Source organism: Pomacea canaliculata, linkage group LG7 (genome assembly GCF_003073045.1).
Source record: "Pomacea canaliculata isolate SZHN2017 linkage group LG7, ASM307304v1, whole genome shotgun sequence".
Lineage (NCBI taxonomy): Eukaryota > Metazoa > Mollusca > Gastropoda > Architaenioglossa > Ampullariidae > Pomacea > Pomacea canaliculata.
Window position 1 is genome coordinate 16,043,276 of NC_037596.1, and position 20,779 is coordinate 16,064,054.

General features: G+C 38.0%; 3 protein-coding genes and 1 long non-coding RNA gene across 4 annotated transcripts; all 4 read left to right on the top strand.

Annotated features, from left to right (window-relative positions):
- The first annotated feature begins 1,029 nt into the window (after positions 1-1,029).
- Positions 1,030-3,387, top strand: LOC112568365. Its single transcript, XR_003100072.1, has 5 exons — positions 1,030-1,291; positions 1,803-2,149; positions 2,265-2,428; positions 2,826-2,949; positions 3,253-3,387. It is a non-coding gene; the product is annotated as an uncharacterized LOC112568365 (long non-coding RNA).
- Positions 3,388-5,146: 1,759 nt separating this feature from the next.
- Positions 5,147-7,576, top strand: LOC112569228. The gene is made up of 4 exons (XM_025246961.1): positions 5,147-5,378; positions 5,526-5,721; positions 6,331-6,465; positions 7,208-7,576. Exons 2-4 carry the CDS (start codon positions 5,541-5,543, stop codon positions 7,420-7,422), a joined length of 531 nt encoding a protein of 176 aa, XP_025102746.1. The 5' UTR covers positions 5,147-5,378; positions 5,526-5,540; the 3' UTR covers positions 7,423-7,576.
- A 17-nt stretch (positions 7,577-7,593) lies between these two features.
- LOC112569227 (formin-like protein 14) lies at positions 7,594-13,302 on the top strand. Its single transcript, XM_025246960.1, has 5 exons — positions 7,594-9,403; positions 10,035-10,371; positions 10,967-11,175; positions 11,616-11,744; positions 12,079-13,302. The coding sequence occupies exons 3-5, from the start codon at positions 11,139-11,141 to the stop codon at positions 13,125-13,127; spliced, it is 1,215 nt and encodes a 404-aa protein (XP_025102745.1). The 5' UTR covers positions 7,594-9,403; positions 10,035-10,371; positions 10,967-11,138; the 3' UTR covers positions 13,128-13,302.
- A 948-nt stretch (positions 13,303-14,250) lies between these two features.
- LOC112568309 lies at positions 14,251-15,823 on the top strand. Its single transcript, XM_025245551.1, has 3 exons — positions 14,251-14,584; positions 14,827-14,884; positions 15,393-15,823. The coding sequence occupies exons 1-3, from the start codon at positions 14,555-14,557 to the stop codon at positions 15,761-15,763; spliced, it is 459 nt and encodes a 152-aa protein (XP_025101336.1). The 5' UTR covers positions 14,251-14,554; the 3' UTR covers positions 15,764-15,823.
- Positions 15,824-20,779: the final 4,956 nt, after the last annotated feature.

A 20,779-nucleotide genomic window follows, 5' to 3' on the forward strand; every position in this document is an offset into this window, starting at 1 on the left:
AATCTCCTGCGCTAGTTTTATACCATTTTTGTGAAAGAGAGAATATTTTGTAATGCTGTTTTAGAATTCTTGATATTGTAAAATCAGTTGTTTCAACGAAAATATAAGTTACATTTTTCCTAGTGTCCGACTTGCGTATTCAGAGTCATAAGCGTTTCAGAAGTTACCTCGGGGAGAATAAGGCGACCACAGAGAGAGGTTCGCCTTGTCAGAGAACAGAACCCTGACCAGCAGAAGGGACCCTGGAGTTTCCCTTTTCTTTTTTGGCCATGGATTTAAAAAAAAACAGTAATGAATCGTGATTTACCTCTGTTAATGTCGTTACGGTCATCGGCCTTTGTGATTTTGCGTGTGTGTGTTTTGGGCGCATAACTCTTCGGTTCTCCCCAGACGGCTTAGGCTGTTGTAGGAAGCTAGAATCTGAAGAACTGTACATCGTAAGTAAATATGAAGCGACAAAGAAGTGGTTGGACATTTCAGGTAAGGAGAAAACATATTTTATTTCAATTAATTTAAAATTATTTAAAAACATAAAATCTTCAGAAACTCAGTCACGCAGCGAGGCTTGTCCCATGAGATTCATCTCAACATGTGTCATTTGCAACACTTCTCATAACCCTGACATCTGCAAGAGGAAGATTTAAAGCTACAATAAATAAATGGGGTTGGGGAAGTGGGCACAAAGTAATATTCATTTTGCCGATGTGATACCTAATGCTGTCACATGGGAAACCTCATCAAAGGACGTCATAGAAAATTGAAAATAAAGTACTCTGATTAAAACAATGTATATATATATAGTTTTATATATATATATAAGGAAATAAAACTGATAAAGAAGTGTGCGAGTTAAAAAAATGTCTTTACACTTCTCTCTATGAGTGTATGTCCCACCATATACATCTACATGTATAAAACCCTATTTTATTTTCCAGCTTTGTGGTTTACGTTAAAAAAGGATAAAACAACAATATTTTTATTAGTAAAAGTACATCAAACATCTTTAACTTTTCACTGTACTACAAAATAATGGCAAACCGTTTCGAGGTTTATTTAGCAGTCGACATCTCTGTGATCACATCAACAAGCGGAAGACAAATCAGTTTAATGTTTGGATGAAGGAAGTCTCTTGAGGTTTCGACTCCATGCCATATCCGGTTCAGAAATCAAGATAAAGTTATTGTTGTTTGTGTTCTTCTACACCGCCGTTTGAAAACGATGGCTTGTCGGAGTAAGTGTGTGACAAGATCTGTGCTCACCTTCTCCATATACATCTTTACTTTCCACGTAGGTGAGTAAATCTTGTTTTCCTCCCAAGAACAACAATATTTTTACACTTCTTTAATGTTGCAGCAAGCATTACAATTTCTGTTACTGGTAAATCAGTCAAATGTAGTTCCCCTCAAGTCATCTAAGAAGCTTATTCTTTGTCCGCTTTAGCCTACCAAAGATTTTGACAAAAAAATAATAAGTCTTAATTGTCAGAAGTGAAATCAGATGACAATAAATTACCTGAGTAGGTTTATCTATGTAGCAGGATACCAATAATGTCACTAAATCCTTTAGAAACAATAAAAGAGAATATCAACATACAAAATGTATTGACATCATACAGTAAAATATATGATGTGAAACCTTGGGACTAGAAATACAATGTGCTTAAATAAAATACAGATTGTTGTGATCAAGGACGCTTTATAAGTATCACTTCCTTCCTTGAAACACCAAGTGGTTAAACACAGCAAAGAGATTATAAAAAGAAACACTAAATCCATCGGTATTTTTCTTCTTTTTCTTGATAGATTGTTGCGCGTGGGAATTGCAGACTGTCAGCCAGAATATTATTGTGGAAAAGGGAGTGGAGTCCAACATTGATTTCTACCTCACTGATTACCGATCTCTGAATGTTAGTCTACGGATAATTGTCCAACATCGGTCGACTGATGGGTTTTCATCAATAAATGTCAGATCGAGCACTCAGACACAGGAGTTTGTCATCTGGCGGCAGTCGGTCCATGCGATTGTGTGGGTGAAAGTTCAGGGTCATATCGATATCGACTGAGGATGAACTTTACAGAACAAGATGGTGGCCAATGGGTGTTCCACATTGTCAACCACGAGAAAACGTCTGTTAACATAACAGTCATGCGTGAGTCGTTCTTAAAGATAGTGTGTGTGTGTGCTCGTACGCTTGCACATGTGCATGCATAAAAATCTATTTTACATTTGTATGTTACTGTTTATGAGTTTATGTCGCTTTCCAGAACCTTCACAGGTGACTGTCATCACACCTTCTAGCACAGGATACACATTATTAACCGTAGCTCTCACCAGCCTCGTCCTCTTCATCATCATCAGCAGCATCATATCGTTGGTCGCAGTACTTCGATGGCGTTCCAGGTCCCAACGAGCTCTTGTGAGAAAACAGGTCTGACCTTTTGGTTACACTCCCACATTTCATTACTGAATCCTTGTATTAGTCATTATCCCATACTGTCGTGATTGTGGTGCTTTGTTATCAAAGTTATGACTGGGTCCATCCTTATGGATTCTGCTATCAGGTGTCAAGGGGTCAAGAGTATTCAACTACAGCATTGGCAACTGATGTTCAAGACCAGTGACTGACGAATGGTCATTTATCTCGCGAGTAGGCAGTCGAACTTACGAGAGTTTATGCAGAGATTCTCTAACCAATAAAAATGAGCTCTGGTAGTGCTTTATTTAAGGCATGATTAATACAATATTTTCATTAGAATCAAATCAAATAGATGATGAATGAGATGAGGATGATGTCAGGAGTCATAATAAATGAAAAAAAATTTCAGAACAGAGGGTTACTGTAGCAGAAAGTCGTTCACGGAAATCTCAACCATCTGATGATTCTGCTTGGGTGGAACAAGTTCAGTGCGAAGTGCAGAGTTCAATGACCGTGACCTCATGTGACATGCAGTAAGCTAACCATCTTGAGCAAAATACTGAAGAGAGTGACACACCTTAAGAAAAACTTAGTAAGGTTTTCTTAGTCAATGCAGGAGTTTCCTAAGTTTACAAAGATTATCATTAATAATGACACACATAGGAGTTGTTTTAAAAGCTATCCAATCACATAGAGCCACGAGGTTTGAAAGATTTATCAACTTTTACTCAGCTTATGGCTAGTTAGAGCATGGCAATAGGTAGAGGTAAGTCAATCTTCATAACGATCTGAAAAAATGCAGCTTTTATTATTGCTATCATCATTTCTTCTCACAGAACATTTCGGGTTTCTTGAAGGAGGAGGTAACACCTGAAGTCCAATGAGACTTGACACGAAGTTAGTCACCTCCACGGTCACAGCAGCACCATCATCAGAACTACCACCGAGGCTGCACACATCATGTCTAATATCCTACATCAATTATTTTACAAATTATACAATTATTTGCTCCTGACCGAAAGTATCAGAACTTTGGATGGTCTGTTTCGAGTTCAGCGCACTGACTCCAGACTGTGGATTTGTTGTTCATGATCATATTGTTACAGGAATGACACCAAAAATTAAAATTTTATTTCATGATGTTTGAATGTTGAAGTAGACAATCAGTTTGCTTCTTTGTCTGCTTCTTCGTTTTATCTCCCTTTAAACTAACTGCTGCTAACATACACATTGGTGACAAAAAGACTTGTGTTACAAAGTGATAGAAACATCTACAGAACCATTTTGGCTACTTTTAATTTTTAATAAATATTGTTGGTTTTCTGGAAAGCTTCTGTCTCTGTGTGTTGTTTTTTACATGTCCAGTTGTGCATTCCAGACTTTATAGCTTTGACTAAAGAATATTTTGAGAAATATGGTATTGTGCAAGAGAATTCAAACACGCCAACAATCATTAAATCATTAAATATCAAGGCTAATTAAAAATCTCAAAGCAATTACCTAGTTCTCTTAGATAAAAGACTTTTGCAGTCGCAGCCCTAAACATGCTTCTAGCGAGAAACCTTCGGATCCACAGGACAGTGTACTCGTCATACTGATGGCTAAGTAATTCTCTCTTCGATGTTTTTGCTAACTTTGGCGAAGAAAAACTTTTTTGTGTTTCTTTTAATCATTCCCACCAGAGAGATGTGTTTTATGCACTATTGTAAATAAACAATTGTATTTTATGCCTCAATTTTGTCCGGAAATGATCGAGAACATCAGTATCTATCATACAAGTTCAATTATCATCTCGCTTGCCTCTTTCTTCATCAAGAACTTACTTTTGTTCACCCGACGACTTTCCAGGGACTAGTAACACGAAATATGGACAGACAAGCACATCAGGGTTTAAATTGTTATCATAGTAAAGTAAGAGGATTGAAGGGCAGTCACACACATTCATACAGACTTTGCATAGATATTTCCTCATTTCAGAAATATCCTCTTAGACTAACATAAATCTGTTACCAAGTAGATTGGTATTAAACTAAAAGGCAAGGGAAACAAATATATGGGCTTGTATGACAGATACAATCAGTCCGTATCGTTTCAAAAGATTTAAAGGGAATTATTTACCTTAGTTGTATAACTTCTGTTTGCCAGTTATTTGCTCTTTCACAAAGCAAAACACTCATCAGACTTCCTGATATAGGAGGTATTATTTGAAAATAAAACAAATCTCCATAAGATTAGTCCCCCAATTTCTCTCAGCTATTTCTGTTTATCCGTGCTGGAAATTATATAGGGCAAGATTCTATTATGTCAGTAATAAGAGGAGACCACTATAAATGTTTAAAAGTGAGTGAGAAGTAATTGTGAAAACATCCCCTGGCAACTAAAAGATCAACAAAAAACTCGCTAACCACCCGAGAGCTGTGTTCAGGCGACATTGCATGCAAAAGATGTTTCCAGCTTTCTTTACATGTTTTTCAAAAAAATATTTCTTCTCCAAACTTTGTGATTTCACTTGCATTTACCTTCAATGTCGTATTATTATGGGGCATAAAGACAATGTCATCTACATAAAATGCGATACGTATCGTAGATGTCACAGATGTCTACAAAACAACATAATAATCAGTATCGCCAATGACAGACATCTAATCATCGTGTTTATACTCACTTTAGAGATGTTCCTGTCTTTAAGAACCGGATGCAGGCTTGAGAATATTAAGGACACGCGGAAAATGCACAGTTTTCGCTATTTCTGTTCACCATTTACATTCAGACCTTCTCTCTGTGTTTTTGTACTGTGAAGAATTGTAAACACTTGTTGATGTGTCGACTGGACGTGAGTTGTATGCACATGCTACCCGGGAAGTCTACCCGAGCATAACGATGATAACTTTGAGAGGAATTAGTACGAGTACATTCGTTTTTTCTCTGACGGTGTTCGTGAATTTATGTTTCTTTGTAGCAGGTAAGTACTTTTGTTTTCTCTTATACATGTTTCATTTGTACCAATATATTTCATATGCACATCCAATGAATGTCATTAAACTTCTTTTTCATTTAGTGTTTATGAGTAAAATTCTTTTTGTGTGTTAATTTTTCAACTTACATTTAGGACACAGTAAGGAGAATGTCACAGACGGAAACATTCCAAGAAAGCTACAAAACATCTGTCGACAATGAGGATATAACGATAGTCCTCACACTTATTGCCACTATTGTCGCAGTCATCGCCATCTCATCAACCTTCATCATCTGGTGTTGTCCGGGGTGTGTCGAAAACTCTACTCATGTTGTCATGGAAATCATAAGTAAGTGTGTGTGTATGTTTGTGTGGGAAGTAAGCCAGTTTATGTCTCAATGCATAAATAATACTGTGAATGGAAGCTGCATTTAATGCCAATCAGCGGTATTTCCTTTGAAACTGCATATAACCATTTATTTTAGTGAATTTATTCACACGTATCATGTACAGCCATTCCACAAAGAGACATACAGATGTTTATGACAATGACACCTGGATCACCAATTCTAAACTTCTTCCTTTCTACATTGATGTATGACATTAGAGTTCTCTACAGTTTCTTTTGAATGTTCATTAAATGTCGTCACCGATGTAGTTGTGTAATTAATGAATCATTTCAAACATTAACAGTGATTAATGGTCGTTGAACTTGTACATAAACACTAAACTAACCTATTTGATAACAGTCTTATACTTTTCTAAGACAAGATATATCATACATAAATACGTGTAACTATCGAGTGTTGTTATGTAAATCAAAGTATTATCAAGCTTTTGTAGATGTTGTAACTAAATAATATAAAGACGAGAAGATTCTGATACATCTGAACCTGCAGTTGCCCTAGACATAACCTCCTACAGAGTTTTCATTTTCACTAATTATAATTACTGACAGGAAGCAACAGGTGTCGTGAGTCAGAGGAAGAGCGTGAGTCAAGTGCAGGGAGCTTTCAGTCACGTGACACATGTCGAGATGAAGAAGATGCTTGTCTAACGAATGATGGAAACTGTTTCCAGCTCTTAAATAACGGTACGTGGAGGTCTGGTGTGTCTCATGTCCTGTTCACCTGAATGTGTGTTTGTGTATGAACATGTGTGCGTGAGTCTGTGTAAGATGGATGAGGTGTGCGCAAATATACTCGACACGGAAGCTTAAACTGTGTTTACAAACTGCTCATAATATACTTGTGATGGGCTGGAGGTATGACGTCATAAATTATGACGTCAAAATAAGGGTGACGACAAAAAGGTGACGACAAACGTGATGGGCTGGAGGTATGACGTCATAATTTATCGACGTCATACCTCCAGCCCATCACATACTTTTAATGGAAGAAATTCAAATACAGATGTGATTCTCACATGGTTTTAAAAAAACAGTTCACAGGGCATGCGGTATTTGGCATCACATAGATATAGTCAAGCCAAGGATTCAAAGAACCTCGACATGTCAGCAGCACTTACTTCACCACTATTGATAAAATATTGTTATTAAAATTGTCATAGCATCATCACTGTCATCAGAAGTTGAGGAAACATGTTGAAGACTGTATCTCGGAGGATCAGAAATTTTTCAAATGTTGACTGAATAGTAACTATGGTTTAAAGGGATAATAAATGAAAGGGAGTATTAGAGACTTCTCGGTGATTAATGAAGATTAAGGAAGTAGTGACATTAATCGTCTTACAACTTATTGTGAAGTGTGTGAATGTTGTCTTTGTGTCATGTAGGTACATGTGTACGTACACGGATTTTCCTCATACTTTTCCAGGTTCTGTAGAAGATGGAACTTTTGATTGCATGGAGTCCGAGGACACTGACACTGTCGCCATGACTGACACCACTACTGTACCACCAGATCCTTTGTTGCCACAACAAATATTACAAGCACCAGTATTCTCATCACTAGTTCTAGAAGATCGAGTTTCACAACTGTTAGAACTGTCAGAACCACCACCACCATTACCACCACCACATTTCATCTAGTACCACCTCTGAGTGAATTACCACCGGCGCCAACTCAAACCACCCTATTCGCGCTTGATCTAGTATTGTCTACAAGGGACTCGCCGCCACCACCACCACCACCACCATCGCCACCACCATTTTATCTATTACCACTTCCGAGTGAATCACCACCAGCGCCAACTCAAACCACACTATTCTTACTTGATCTAGCAGCGCCTACAAGGGACTCACCACCACCACCACCACCACCACCACTACCACCACCATCACCACCACCATCACCCCCACCATCACCACCACCATTTTATCTAGCACCGCCTTCAAGCGAATCAGCACCAGCACCAGCACCAACAGCTACAGTCCCAGCACCCACGTCACGCCATTACGATCTCCAGCTTCAACCAAGCAAACATCATCACAAGCACCTCCAATAGCACCAAAACCCTTTTTTATGAAATCAGTAGCACGACAGTTATCGGCACAAACGGCCAAGCCATCAGTGGAGTCTCTACCATCGCCTGATGAATCAGTGGTGACACCGCCATTCGAAGACACACAAGAAGCACCAAACCCACTGGCAACAGCATCGTCATCCAAACCACCAACACCACCAACAGCGACTCTACCAACCCACCACCTACACCACCAGCAACACCAGAACCTCCAGCTGAACCAACACAATGGTTTCCAATCTCCTGCAATGACGATCCATGAATTGGATTCAATTGACTTGAGTACACTTGTCCCCCAGAGAGGCGTCTGAGTGTCTCTATAATAATCCTCTTAAGTTTGACATTCTATGTGGCCTTTCGGACTAATTAGCATATCAGTGGATCATAATGACAAGATCAATCTTGCTGTGACATGTCAAACTTGTCTTAGGATGTCAGTTAAGTGTATAGATAGGTACAACTAGTATGTCAGTCCTTCGGTCATGTAAGCTTTCCAAAGTGCAAAGACAACATAACGGATGATGCTCGCTAACGATAAGTCGGGCCTGGAAAGTTACCTCCCCTGACAAGGAACGACTAATACGCCGACGTCAGCAACCGGCAGGACTGAAGGAAGGCCACTATTCTAACCCTGTTCAAGTGGCCGAACCATTTAGTAATTACCAATCAGTGGTAGCCAAGGAGCTGGAAGCCCAAGATTGGTTTTCAATTACTTAGCTACATTGGATGGTTTGTTCACATCCTTCTGAGACGGTTACAGTCAGCAAAGACTTGGCATATGTGTGCGAGTGAGTCAGTCTATGTGGCTTGCGATAAGTGTTCAATTGTTTGGACATTAAAAAGGGTTTCACCGTGTAGAATATGCCAGGCATACATACATTGATTTGCTTTTTCATGATTGCTGCACTTAAATCTTCGCTCACTGTTTTTTTTTTTTTTTTGGCTGCTCGTCTCTATGTGAACATCTATATGAAGAAGTAAACAACACACCTGGAAATGTATGTTTGACTGCGTTTTTATGTGTATGTTATTTACACAATGGATCAGAGAAGATGTCTGCAGGATTTCTCATCCAATACTCTATTTCTCAACCTTACCCAAAACCTAAGACTGTTTCCTTCAAAAACCTTCCTGTCAGCTCAAATGACAACCGATGACAACCCAGGACTTATGCCAGTAAAGAAAAATGTTAGTAGCAGATACTCACTTCGCTGTAAGTTTAAAAAGGAAATATTTTGTTTGTAATTTTTCCCAAAAAAGCAAACAACATTGTTTGGTTTAGTTCCGTGATTTGACTCGTGTAAGTCATCGTGATGACCACGAAGCAGCTGATCAGGAAATGTTTCGAGGCTGTCTACACTCAATCTTTTCCTCATTTTGCAAATTAAAACGTCTTGGTGTGTTTGATTCCGTGGACCATAATTTTAAGATAATAAATTTTTGCTGTGTAGATCATCCTTCAGAAATGGTGTGTTTTAAGAGAATTTACCGAAAAAGATTCTTCATTATTCTGCTTGTGACTATGTTTGCTCAATTCCTGATGAAAGGTGCGTATAAACGAGTTTACAATCTAATTGCATTTTAACATGGATGTCATTTCTCAGGAAGGTTGGCAGTCAAGTGACACAAACTACACGAAGTATTTGTCACATGTTTTGTGAGTACAACAGATGCAAGCGAAAGAGAAAGGAAAGAAAGAAATAGTGAATAAAAATATGTATGCATAACAAATTTTATAATAGTTGCTGAATCTCAGTCCAAGATACTGATGTTCCAAAATCCCATCCCCCATCCTTTTTTCAATATATAGATATACAAACACTATATTGTACAGAGAAAGGTCAGCAGTGCAAAGGTCATGATTGTACATACATTGTAGGTTTACGCATCAAAGCCAATGAAACATCTGCTAAATATGTTTATCTTTAAGTCACTAGTCCTCGAATAGCAGATTAAGTGGTTCATGGTACCCAGTCCATGACAATCTAACTTCCATATTCTGTACCTGTTTTCTTAGTATACGTTCAAAACAACTTCATCTTTATAAAGTGTTTATTTAATCCCGCAACCGTCCCCCCATGTTTATACCAAAAGTTTAAGTTAAATCATGGAACCTTGTTTGTGCATGGAAGAACGTTGTAATTGATGTTTTGAAAGAGAAACTGCTATTTTTTTCAGGTGAATGCCTCTCATTGGACATACAGAACGAACTACCAACGTTCACATTTCTGGAAGGTCCAACGTCAGAAATTATCTTCCACGTCAATAACATTACCGATGAAATTAGACTGTATGTATTCAAAGACGGACAAAACAAGAGTTCTTCCTGCAAGCTTCTACTGACACAGACTAAATGTGATACACATGTTGGATCTTGCCAGTGTGTAGCTACTTCAAAGGAAGGTCGAGTGGAGTTCATCTTTCAGAAAACAGTTTCGTGTCCAAGACAGCGGCGTGTGGGTCTTTGAAGTATGGAACACAAACATCAGTAAACATGTCAACATCAATGTACAAGGTCAGTGGAGTTTATATTTTATTCGAATTGAAGATACACACACGTGTTTCCACATGTAATCTCATTCAATAACTCTTTACACACACACAGGCAGCTAAAGAAGAGAAAAAAATGTGTCTAAGTGTATAACAATGAACGATAGTATAAATAAATAAATAACTCTGCCCCGGTGGTGGATAAAATAGATGTATGCAGGTTAAATTCTTGGCATTCTTTGCTCTGAATAGCTAGTTATATATGACCAACTCAAAAGTCCCTTTGTAAAATTAACCTCAAATGGTAAACAGTTAAGATGACCACAAGCAGAAGACAAAATTATATCAGTCACGAGACATCCATCACAGATAAAATAATCACAAGTGAGTCTCGATCACTAAACATCATTTCTGACACACCAAGCAAATAAAAAAAAAATAAAAAGACCATCTTCAGATTATGTAAAACTTATCACCCACTTCCATGCGATCAGCTCCAAAGGAGGCTGGCAGTTTACAAATAATTCTTTCCATTGAGCTCAAAGACACTAGACCAACACAACGTCCATAACGCGAGTTGCATTGTGGGTCACGTGTGTAACTGTTTGTCTTGTATTCAGGAAACACTACGAACACTTCCACGAAAATACTTCAGAAACTACAAAAAATTCTGCAGACAAGTTACATCGCAGAGGTGACTTCGTCTCGATAGCCATCATAGTCATTGCCGCTCTTATCATAGTCATCGCTGTCTCGTCGATCATCGCCGTATTGTGTGGTCCGCGTTTTCTGATGAGAAACGTCTGTTGTCTTTTCATGAAAAGCAGAGGTACGACTGGTTCATTCTATCCCTCCCTGAGTGAGTGAGTGAGTGAGTGAGTGAGTGAGTGAGTGAGTGAGTGAGTGAGTGAGTGAGTGAGTGAGTGAGTGAGTGAGTGAGTGAGTGAGTGAGTGAGTGAGTGAGTGAGTGAGTGAGTGAGTGAGTGAGTGAGTGAGTGAGTGAGTGAGTGAGTGAGTGAGTGAGTGAGTGAGTGAGTGAGTGAGTGAGTGAGTGAGTGAGTGAGTGAGTGAGTGAGTGAGTGAGTGAGTGAGTGAGTGAGTGAGTGAGTGAGTGAGTGAGTGAGTGAGTGAGTGAGTGAGTGAGTGAGACTTTAGTTTTGATTCTGCACAACAGGGGTCTCCCTCAATGCACCTTCATTATACATTACCTTTTCCTTATTTTGTACAATTTTGTATCGTTTGTAATATTTTGAGTCACATGATTCTAAGGCTTGCGGCAAGGACAGCTTCCCGTTTCAAGTGCTCGAAGTTCACAAAGCTCCGTGTCACGTGACCGACGTCCAGCCGAAGAGGATGTTTCTCAACAGGATTCAGACGACGCCCAGAGTTCGAGAGATGGTAATGTGATAGCTTATGTCCCTCCACCTGTTTGTCTCATATGTGTGTGTGTGTGGTGTGTAATGTGTAAGAGAGAGTGTTTGTGGGTGAAGGTGTGTGTGTGAGAGAGAGAGACGAAGAGGGAGTATGTGTAAGAGAGTTGTGTGTAGTGTGCCATGTGTGTTAGAAATTGTGTGTGTGGCGGTGTGTGTGTGAGAGAGAAAAGAGAGAGAGAGTTTGATATGCGAATCAGTAAATTTTTTTGCTTCGAAATTTAACAATAAAGTTCAATTTGATTATAAATTGTGTGTATCTTACGAAAGTAATGCAATGGCTTCAATCCTCACTTTTTCAGGTTCCTTGAAGGAAGATGTAGCCTTTGTCAACCAAAAGCACGATGAGACTGAAGCGGACATCATCAAGGAAACCACTACGTCATCATCATCATCATCATCATCATCATCATCATCATCATCATCATCATCATCATCACAACAAACAGTAGATACGACACCAACACCACCACCAGCACCACGACCTAGGCTAAAGCCACCATCACCACCGACACTACCACTACAACAATCACCAAAAGCACCAAAAGCATCTGTTCCACCACCACCACCAAAACCAACATCAGATGAACAACCTATACCGACAGAAGGACAACAACAATTATTACAAGTATCAAAGCAGTCAGAAAAACCCTCGCCACCTTCACTGCTCGGTCTGGATCCTCCATCAAGCGAATCATTGCCAGCATCCGCACCACCGACACCACCACTACCGCCCAAAACACGAGAATCTCAACCAGCATCACCGGCAGCCTCAGGGCGACAAAGACCACAAGCATTGAAACCTTTAAAATCGTCCACGCTACTACAGCCACTACTTGGTCTGGACCCGCCAGCAAAGGAGTCAGAAACAGCTCCATCACCACCAGAACTGCCGCCTAAGCTTCTAAAACCTGAACAATTATCACTAGAACCTCCTATAGGACAATCAGAAGGGAGATTACTGCAGGAACAGGCAACAACAATGAAACCTGTTGACCTGATGTCAAGGGTTAAAGAGTTGTCACCTCCCACAGTACCACCTCGCACTCAAGTAAGTTCACCAGAAACACAGACAACCAGCAAACCCGCTGTAGAGCACAAACCACACCAGGTACCTCTACTGCCGCCACGTGAATCAACACCAGTGCTACCACGAAGATCACCAGCACCAGAACCTCCATTACCAGCACCAACGCCACCCAAACCACCACCAACACCAGGCGCACCAATCAAACCACCACCACTACCGGTATCGTCACCTAAAGCATCACCACCAGCTCCTCCACCAAAGCCACGGGGAGCAAGAGTGTCTCCAGACTGTAAAGAACAATGGCTGCCACCTCAACTCTAATGTCTGCTGCAAAGATCTTAAACTGAATTTTAAAAAAAATAAGTGAACGCGAACAACAGTCACTCACGTGACCTTTCCGTGAAAAAAATAGAAGAAAAAAATACGACGAAATGAGAAAATTTAGCAGCAGCTATCTCTGACCCTTTTTCTTGTTAAACAAAATAATCGTCTTGTTTTTTGTTGTTTTTTTTTTTGTTACGGTGGAAGAAAACTGTTTTTTCTTAAAGTGTTGCTTATTTGTATGACAGCAGTGTTGTTGTTGTTTTGTTGTTGTTTTTTCGGGGGGTATAGTAATTACGCATTAGCTTAAACATGTATCTTATGGTATCGTCTTGAAGTACAATATCTGATGGCAAATCACTTTGATCAATAAACAAAATTTCATTCGTTTTTCTTACTTTCCGCACACACACACACAAGCTCTTTTTCTCCTTTTTCACTCACTTATCGTCTTCGTTTTCCCTCCTTTTTATTCTCCTTTTTTCGTTTCTTTATTTTCAATCGGACAGCATTCTTCTCTCCTTGAAAATTTACTTTAGTATTGCTTTCACTTTGAAAGGCTTAAGTAAAGCGAATGAAGAAGACTTTATCCACTTCCTGTTGACATTAACCCACGAAGCACATTAACATCCCAGGACAGAACAACACCGAGTAGCACAAACGTAGTAAAACACGTAAACACGTAGCAGCTGTCGGACAAACATTGGAGGAACACGGAACAGAGAAGCTGACACAAGATATCGAGACTTTAGGTTTTCACTAATCGTCTGTCTTCTCTATCTTTTAAATAATTTCCTATATTTTACAGGAAATAACTGTGACAAACACAGTGTTTATTACAGTTGATGTGATAAATACTGTCAGCTGGCACGTCGAACGTTTCTCATGAGAAGAAACAATATTTCCTGTTAATATTTACTATAATAAGGTAACATCCTTTCCTTGATTTCTTGTGCATGGCACAAGAAAAGAATAAATCGTTCATTTAAAAAAAATTTACAAGAAATAAATGATTTTCATTTGGGTTGAAATATTCTGACACTTTACCGTTTTCAGTTTTTTATTATTGTTGTTGTTATTATCATCATCATCTTCATCAGTTAGGAAATATTCTATCTTTAAGAGTTCCTGTAGCATTCTTCGCACTTTGTCGTGATGAAAGGTTAAATGTAAGTGTACGAGGAAGATTTTATCTCCTTCCTCGGAACAGTAAGACACGGAACTTATTAACATAACAGGAGTGTACAACACCATGCTTCACGGACGTAGTGACCACGTAGCAGTTGTCTGACAAACACTGGAAACACACTGAATCGAGAAGCACACAGAAGACATCGAGACCTTATGTTACTATTCGCCTTCTGTCTTCTCTATCATCTATTTCTTACAGGAAGTAACTGTGACCAACAAAGTGTTTATGACTTGAAATGATAGCAACTGTCAGTTGGAACGTCCAAGTCCGTGATTTAAAAATTTTTTTTATATTTTCTACGATTAGGTGATATCCTTTTATTTTTTTTTTCTTTTCGAAAGAGAAAAAAGATGAACAAATTGTTTGATTAACAAATTACAACAAATAAATGACTTTAGGCAAATGTTTTAGGTTAGGTCGGGTTGAAAATTTCTGATTGCCGTAGTTTAGTGGATTACAGTTGGAGCTGAAAAGTTTTTACAAATGTTTGTGCTTCGATTTCTTTAGAACAGCATGGTTCTAAGATTCTTCCCCATCTTTTTGGCCTCTTGTCTGCAGTTATCAGGTAGGACAATATTCCATTTCTGCTCCTTTGTCATTAACATCTAGCTTAAATGTAACTTTGTGTCAGAAAGCCACTTACATTCTAGCTGTTATTTGGTATTCTTCCATTTAATTTTTGATAGTGTTTCTTCTTTTGTTTATAATACAGTGGTTAGTTAAAGAAAAAACATTTCTGAATTGTAACAATCATTAATGTCTGAGGAGATTTTGTTAAGTTTACACACAATGTTAGTTATGTTCATATCTCTATAAATGTGAAGTGTTTTTCAATATCCCTGTTTTACATTATTTTTGGATATAGAGCTGCGCCAGGTGACCAGTATACTGAGTCAGAAAAAAATTCACCGATTGCAGAAATGCTTTTCGGGGTGTTTTGGGGTGAAATAAGTTTTGCATTGCTTCATAGTGTTTTCTTTGCTAGAAATATCAAAGTAAAAAGAAGGCTAATAAAATTCTTTTTTTCAATGTTTTCTTCCCAATTAAATTGATTTCTTGAATATGTCTATCAGGTTCTCTGGTCTTGTACATTCAAGGAAATGAAACCAGTTTTGACTTCCGTCTTGGAGTTACATCAGAAATCAAGTTCTACGTTAACGACGAAAATCACGATGGCAAAGAAGTTCGCATTAGTGTCTCTCACCGACCCGAGGACACAAAGACATCGCACATGAAATGCATCCTGACCCAGTCAGCAACAGGCTGTAATACAACTAGCGACATCTGCATCTGTCCTGAACACAACTCATCGAGAAATGTCTTCAGTTTAAAGAAAACTTTTCTACAGACCGATACTGGGGTGTGGAGGTTCCAGAGCTTTTCACATTGCAATGAGTCCAAGATAGTCAAGGTTAAAGTTCACGGTGCGTCCTTTATTATTTAATGCCGAAATGTTTGAAGACATTATGGTGTCGGCTCAGGTACTTAAAATAATGTTACAGTGTGTGTGTGTGTGCTCCTCCTTGTAGCTACGTCTTGAAGCTAATCTATTTAATAAATATTAAGACATGTGACGGTTCACAAAAAAACTTTGTCCTCATCACAATTAATTTCTCTGGAATTGTTATCTGCAGGCTGTCAGGGTTTCTTTCTAGAAATTCCCTTATCACCCAGTTTACTCTTTAAAAACACTTCTTATTACTTTGTTTTAAGCAGACTACTTACTTTCTGTAGTTGTAATTATCTTTGTAGCAACTTAAGTCATTTAAGTCACAAATCTTTAAAGGTTTGTTCTTTTATTTAATGTTTTGGTTTTTGTGTTTTTTCTGATATATCCAAATAAGATATGTGTGTATCAAATCTTGAATGGCTCATATCTCTTGGAGACAAAAATACGTTAAATCGCTACTTCCAAAATAAAGGAATAGAAACATTTTTACTGTCATAGATAGAATACGACATACATAAAAAAACTGATTTAGACTTTGGAATCATTTGGAATAACATTTTCATGCATTAACATGTTTATGTGCATGTTGTGTGCGTGCATGTGTGCGTCCGTCTGTATCCTTTCTGTCCAAAGCCATCATGATGAAACAAACCAATACTTTTTTACAAGAACAAGAGAGCACGGAGGTATCACTAATGATGCCCTCCTCACCTTCCGACGAAGACAATACTCCATCTCATTCACTGTAATCAGTTTTATCGTTACTCCTCTCGTCATTAGCATCGCCATGACAACAGTGGTGGTCGTATGGTGTCGCATCAGGCGGCAGGCAAAAGTAACACAACGCATTCTCATTGGAAAGAACAAGTATGATCTTTTTCTTTCATTTTCCTACTACGAGGTATTGCGAAACAATACTTTAACTATCGCTTCCTCATTTGATACAAATATTTTGATGGATATCTACAATAAATGATTTGTATTTTCACGAATGTATTCTCTATTCGTGATCCCCTTTTTTCTGGACATATAAGGAGAGAATTTTCTACAAGCCTAAAAAAGGGAAGACAATCAAACCACTTAAAATTAAGATAAATTATATAATCGCCATATCACCGATGTCCTACATCTATTTACAATATAGGGAAATTAATATCCGATATTTCTAAAGTATGTAGCAGGTGCACACATGAGAGAAAGTGGAAGCACAACACTTGCAACATCCATCATTGAAGTACACTGCACTCAGATACATGCAGACATCGACACGAAAATATCTCTCACCCAGATAAAATCAGATAAAGTCTCTCTCCATCGCTCTTCGATTCTCGCCGATTATTTTCTATTGTTACCCGCTGAACAACTGGCAAGAGTTCCCAAAAGGTAGGTCACTTTTATCTATTTCCTTGTCAAAACTGCTTTGTTACTACGGTCGTAGCTACCCGCAAGTAAGTTATCAGTACTGGGAGTACTAGGGTTAGTAGTAAAGGCAAGTTTTAACTGATATTTTTAAAACTAAAACTTATCTGAGTTTTGTCCGAAAATACCAAATCAAGTGCTGATAATTTGTTGTGAAAAATACAATAATGTATCAAGTAGTTTACCTATTGGTGGGATAGAAGTCTAGAGTTAGGTTGCCTTACACAAAGATTTGGGCAACGACAGCCATTACCTCACCTATATATATATATACATTCTTATCTAATTATAAGTTCACTGACAGCTTTGATAATGTCAAATAAGTTAACAAATAGCTTTGGTTTGTCAAATATTTATGGTCCTGCCTGTGGTTAGTTGTCTGTAGTACACAACATGTGGTGTCTGTTGTTATGGACAGTTTTGAAAGACATTACAGATTATATAATGTTTCTTAAGGTATGGTGTTGTAGCATCATGTCAGATGACGTATGACTTCATCAATGAAGCAATGAGCAATGTCAGTTAGTTTTTCTTCCTTTCCTCACGATTTCTCTCTCTCTCTCTTTCTCTCTTGTTCTGTTTTCCTTAACTTTCTCGGTTTTCTTTCTTTATTCGTTTTGCAGTTTTTTATTTTTATTTTATTAATTTTGTTTTTTGTTTTTTTTAGTTAGGAAGTATTCGTATGTTTAAAAATTTAATTCTTTTCACTTTCTCATATTGAAAGGTTAAGTCTAAGTGTACGAGGAAGATTTTATTGTCTTCCTAGTCACATTAAGGCAGGAAACACATTAACATCACAGGAGTGTACAACACCATGACTTCACGGACATAGTGAGCACGTAGCAGTTGTCTGACAAACACTGGAAAAACACAAACTCTGTCATCTCCTATGTGTTACAGGAAGTAACTGTGACCAACAAAGTGTTTATGACTATTGAAATGATAGGAACTGTCAGCTGGGATGTCCAAGACTGTGATTTCAAATATATTTGTTTTATATTTTCTATATGAGGTGAAATCCTTTTTATTGTTTTTCTTTGTGTCAGATAAAAAAATATGAATAAATTGTTTATTTGAAAAAAAATTACAAGAAAGAAATGACTCTTAGCAAATGTTTTAGCAAAAAGATGAAAAGTTTATACAAATGTTTGTGCTCCGATTTTCTTTAGCACAGCATGGTTCTCAGGTTCTTCCCCATCTTTTTGGCTTCTTGTCTGCAGTTGTCAGGTAGGACAATATTCTATTTTCTGTTCCTTCGTTATTAACATGTAACTTTGTGTCAGTAAGCCACCTTAATTCTATCTGTTTGTCGGAATTCTTCCATTTATTTGTTACAGTATTTCTTCTTTTGTTTAGAATAAAAGGGGTTAAAGACATACTTTTCTAAATTGTAACAAATATTTATATCTGAGAAGATTTTTTAAGTTTACACACAATGTTACTTATTTTCATCTCTCTGTAAATCTGAAGTTTTTTTTTTCAATATCCCTATATTTTACTTTTTTTCGATGTAGGGTTGCGCCTGGTGACCGTTATATTTAGTCAGAAAAAATCATTCGTTGTAGAAAAGCTTTTTTTGGTGAAATAAGATCTTTTCCTTGCTTCATAGTGAATGTTTTGCTAGAAATATAAAAGTAAAAAGAAAGGTTAATAAAATTCTTTTTTACAATGTTTTCTCACCAATTACATTTATTTCCTTAACATGTCTTTCAGGTTCTCTGGTCTTGTACATTCAAGGAAATGAGACCAGTTTTGGTCTTAATGTTACATCGGAAATTCAGTTCTACGTTAACGACGAAAATCACGATGGTAAAGATGTTCGCATTAGTGTCTCTCACAAACCCGAAAACACAAAGAGGTTTGAGATAAAATGCACCCTGACCCAGTCAGCAACAGGCTGTAATACTACTAGCGACATCTGCATCTGTCCTGCACAAAACTCCTCGAGAAATGTCTTCAGTTTAAAGAAAACTTTTCTACAGTCCGATAGTGGGGTGTGGAAATTCCAGAGCATTTCACAGCACAACGAGTCCCAGACTGTCAGGGTCAAAGTTCACGGTGCGTCCTTTATTGTATAATAATATGTCGAAAAAATTTCAAGACATTATGGTCTGGGCTCAGGTACCTAAAGTAATGTTACAGTGTGTGCTCCTCCGCCTGGAAGCTAGCACATTAAGAGAGACTACGGGTCATAAATTGAAATCTTGTCGTCATCACACTAATTTCTCTGGAACTTTTATCTGCAGGCTGTCAGGTTTCTTTCTGGAATTTTCTTTATCACCCAGTTTACTCTTTAAAAGCACTTCTTATTACTTTGTTATTGAAATGCGAAAACTTACTTCCTTTAGTTTTAATTATCTTTGTAGTTTGCTTTAAGGCGAATTCAACCCCGTCTAATTTCATGATGTGCTGCAATACTAGATAGCTAGTTTGGTGATGGATGCTGAATGTTGTAGGATAAAGCGATACAGATGCATTTATAAGGTCAGAGATGGAATAGAACATTGCATGGAAAACTGATCTGGACTTTGGGATCCTTTGAAATAACTTTTTCCTTCATTAACATGTTTGTGTCTATGTTGTGTGCGTGCATGTGTGTCCGTCTGTATCTTTTCTGTGCAAAGACAGCAAAGAACCAATGCAGAACAACACTTCTTTACAAGGACATGAGACCACAGATCCATCACTAATGGCATCCTCCACACCTTCCAGCCGAAGCAACACCCGGTCTATAGCAGCCATCATCGTTCACTGTCCTTGTCATCATCATCGCCGTTACAGCTGTAGTGGTCCTTTGGTGTCGTTACCAGGATTCTAACAAAGAAGATAACTCAACGGATTCTCAGAGGAGGAGCAAGTATGATTTTTTTCCATTACTAGGGATTGTGTTTGAAGACATTAACTATTGTTTTTTCGTTTGGTGCAAACAAAGGTGGACTTGACAATGGCCATTTCATAGATTATCACATTTAGGTTTGCGATTTTCAGGACAAAGTAACCCGTTAACACACATCAGTTCTGGGGAAGTGAATGAGTATAGTACTCCTGGTGAGGTGCAACAAAGTCTTTGTGAAGATCAGAGTTTAGGATCCACTTTGCCACCTACTGGGCCGTCAGCTGACCAACCAGGCGCGAGCAGTGTGGACAGTTTACACCGCTGTAAGCTCATTTAATATGTGCATTTAAGCCGTTTCTGTACAGTTAAGTTTACATAGAGACCAAAACATTTATCAATTACAACATTCACCTAACAACATTTATCGTACATCCTCTCCAACAAACTAAAAAGCTCGATCAGGACTCAGAACCCGTTGAGGACCTGATTAGGATTTCTATGTGAGTGCATTATGTTTTCTGTACTTTGTGCTCTAAAAGCTGCTGAGAGTACATCTATCCTTAAATGTATATAATTTATAAGCTTTAATTTACAACAAACAATAATACTAGTTTACTGACTGAACATATAAACATGGCTGTCTACTGGTTAAAGCTTATTGTCATCGCCTTATTGAAAAGATATTGATCATGGAGAGCTGAAGATTTTTTATTGTGATAAAATTTCTTTTCATTTTTAATTTTTAGCAGAAATGC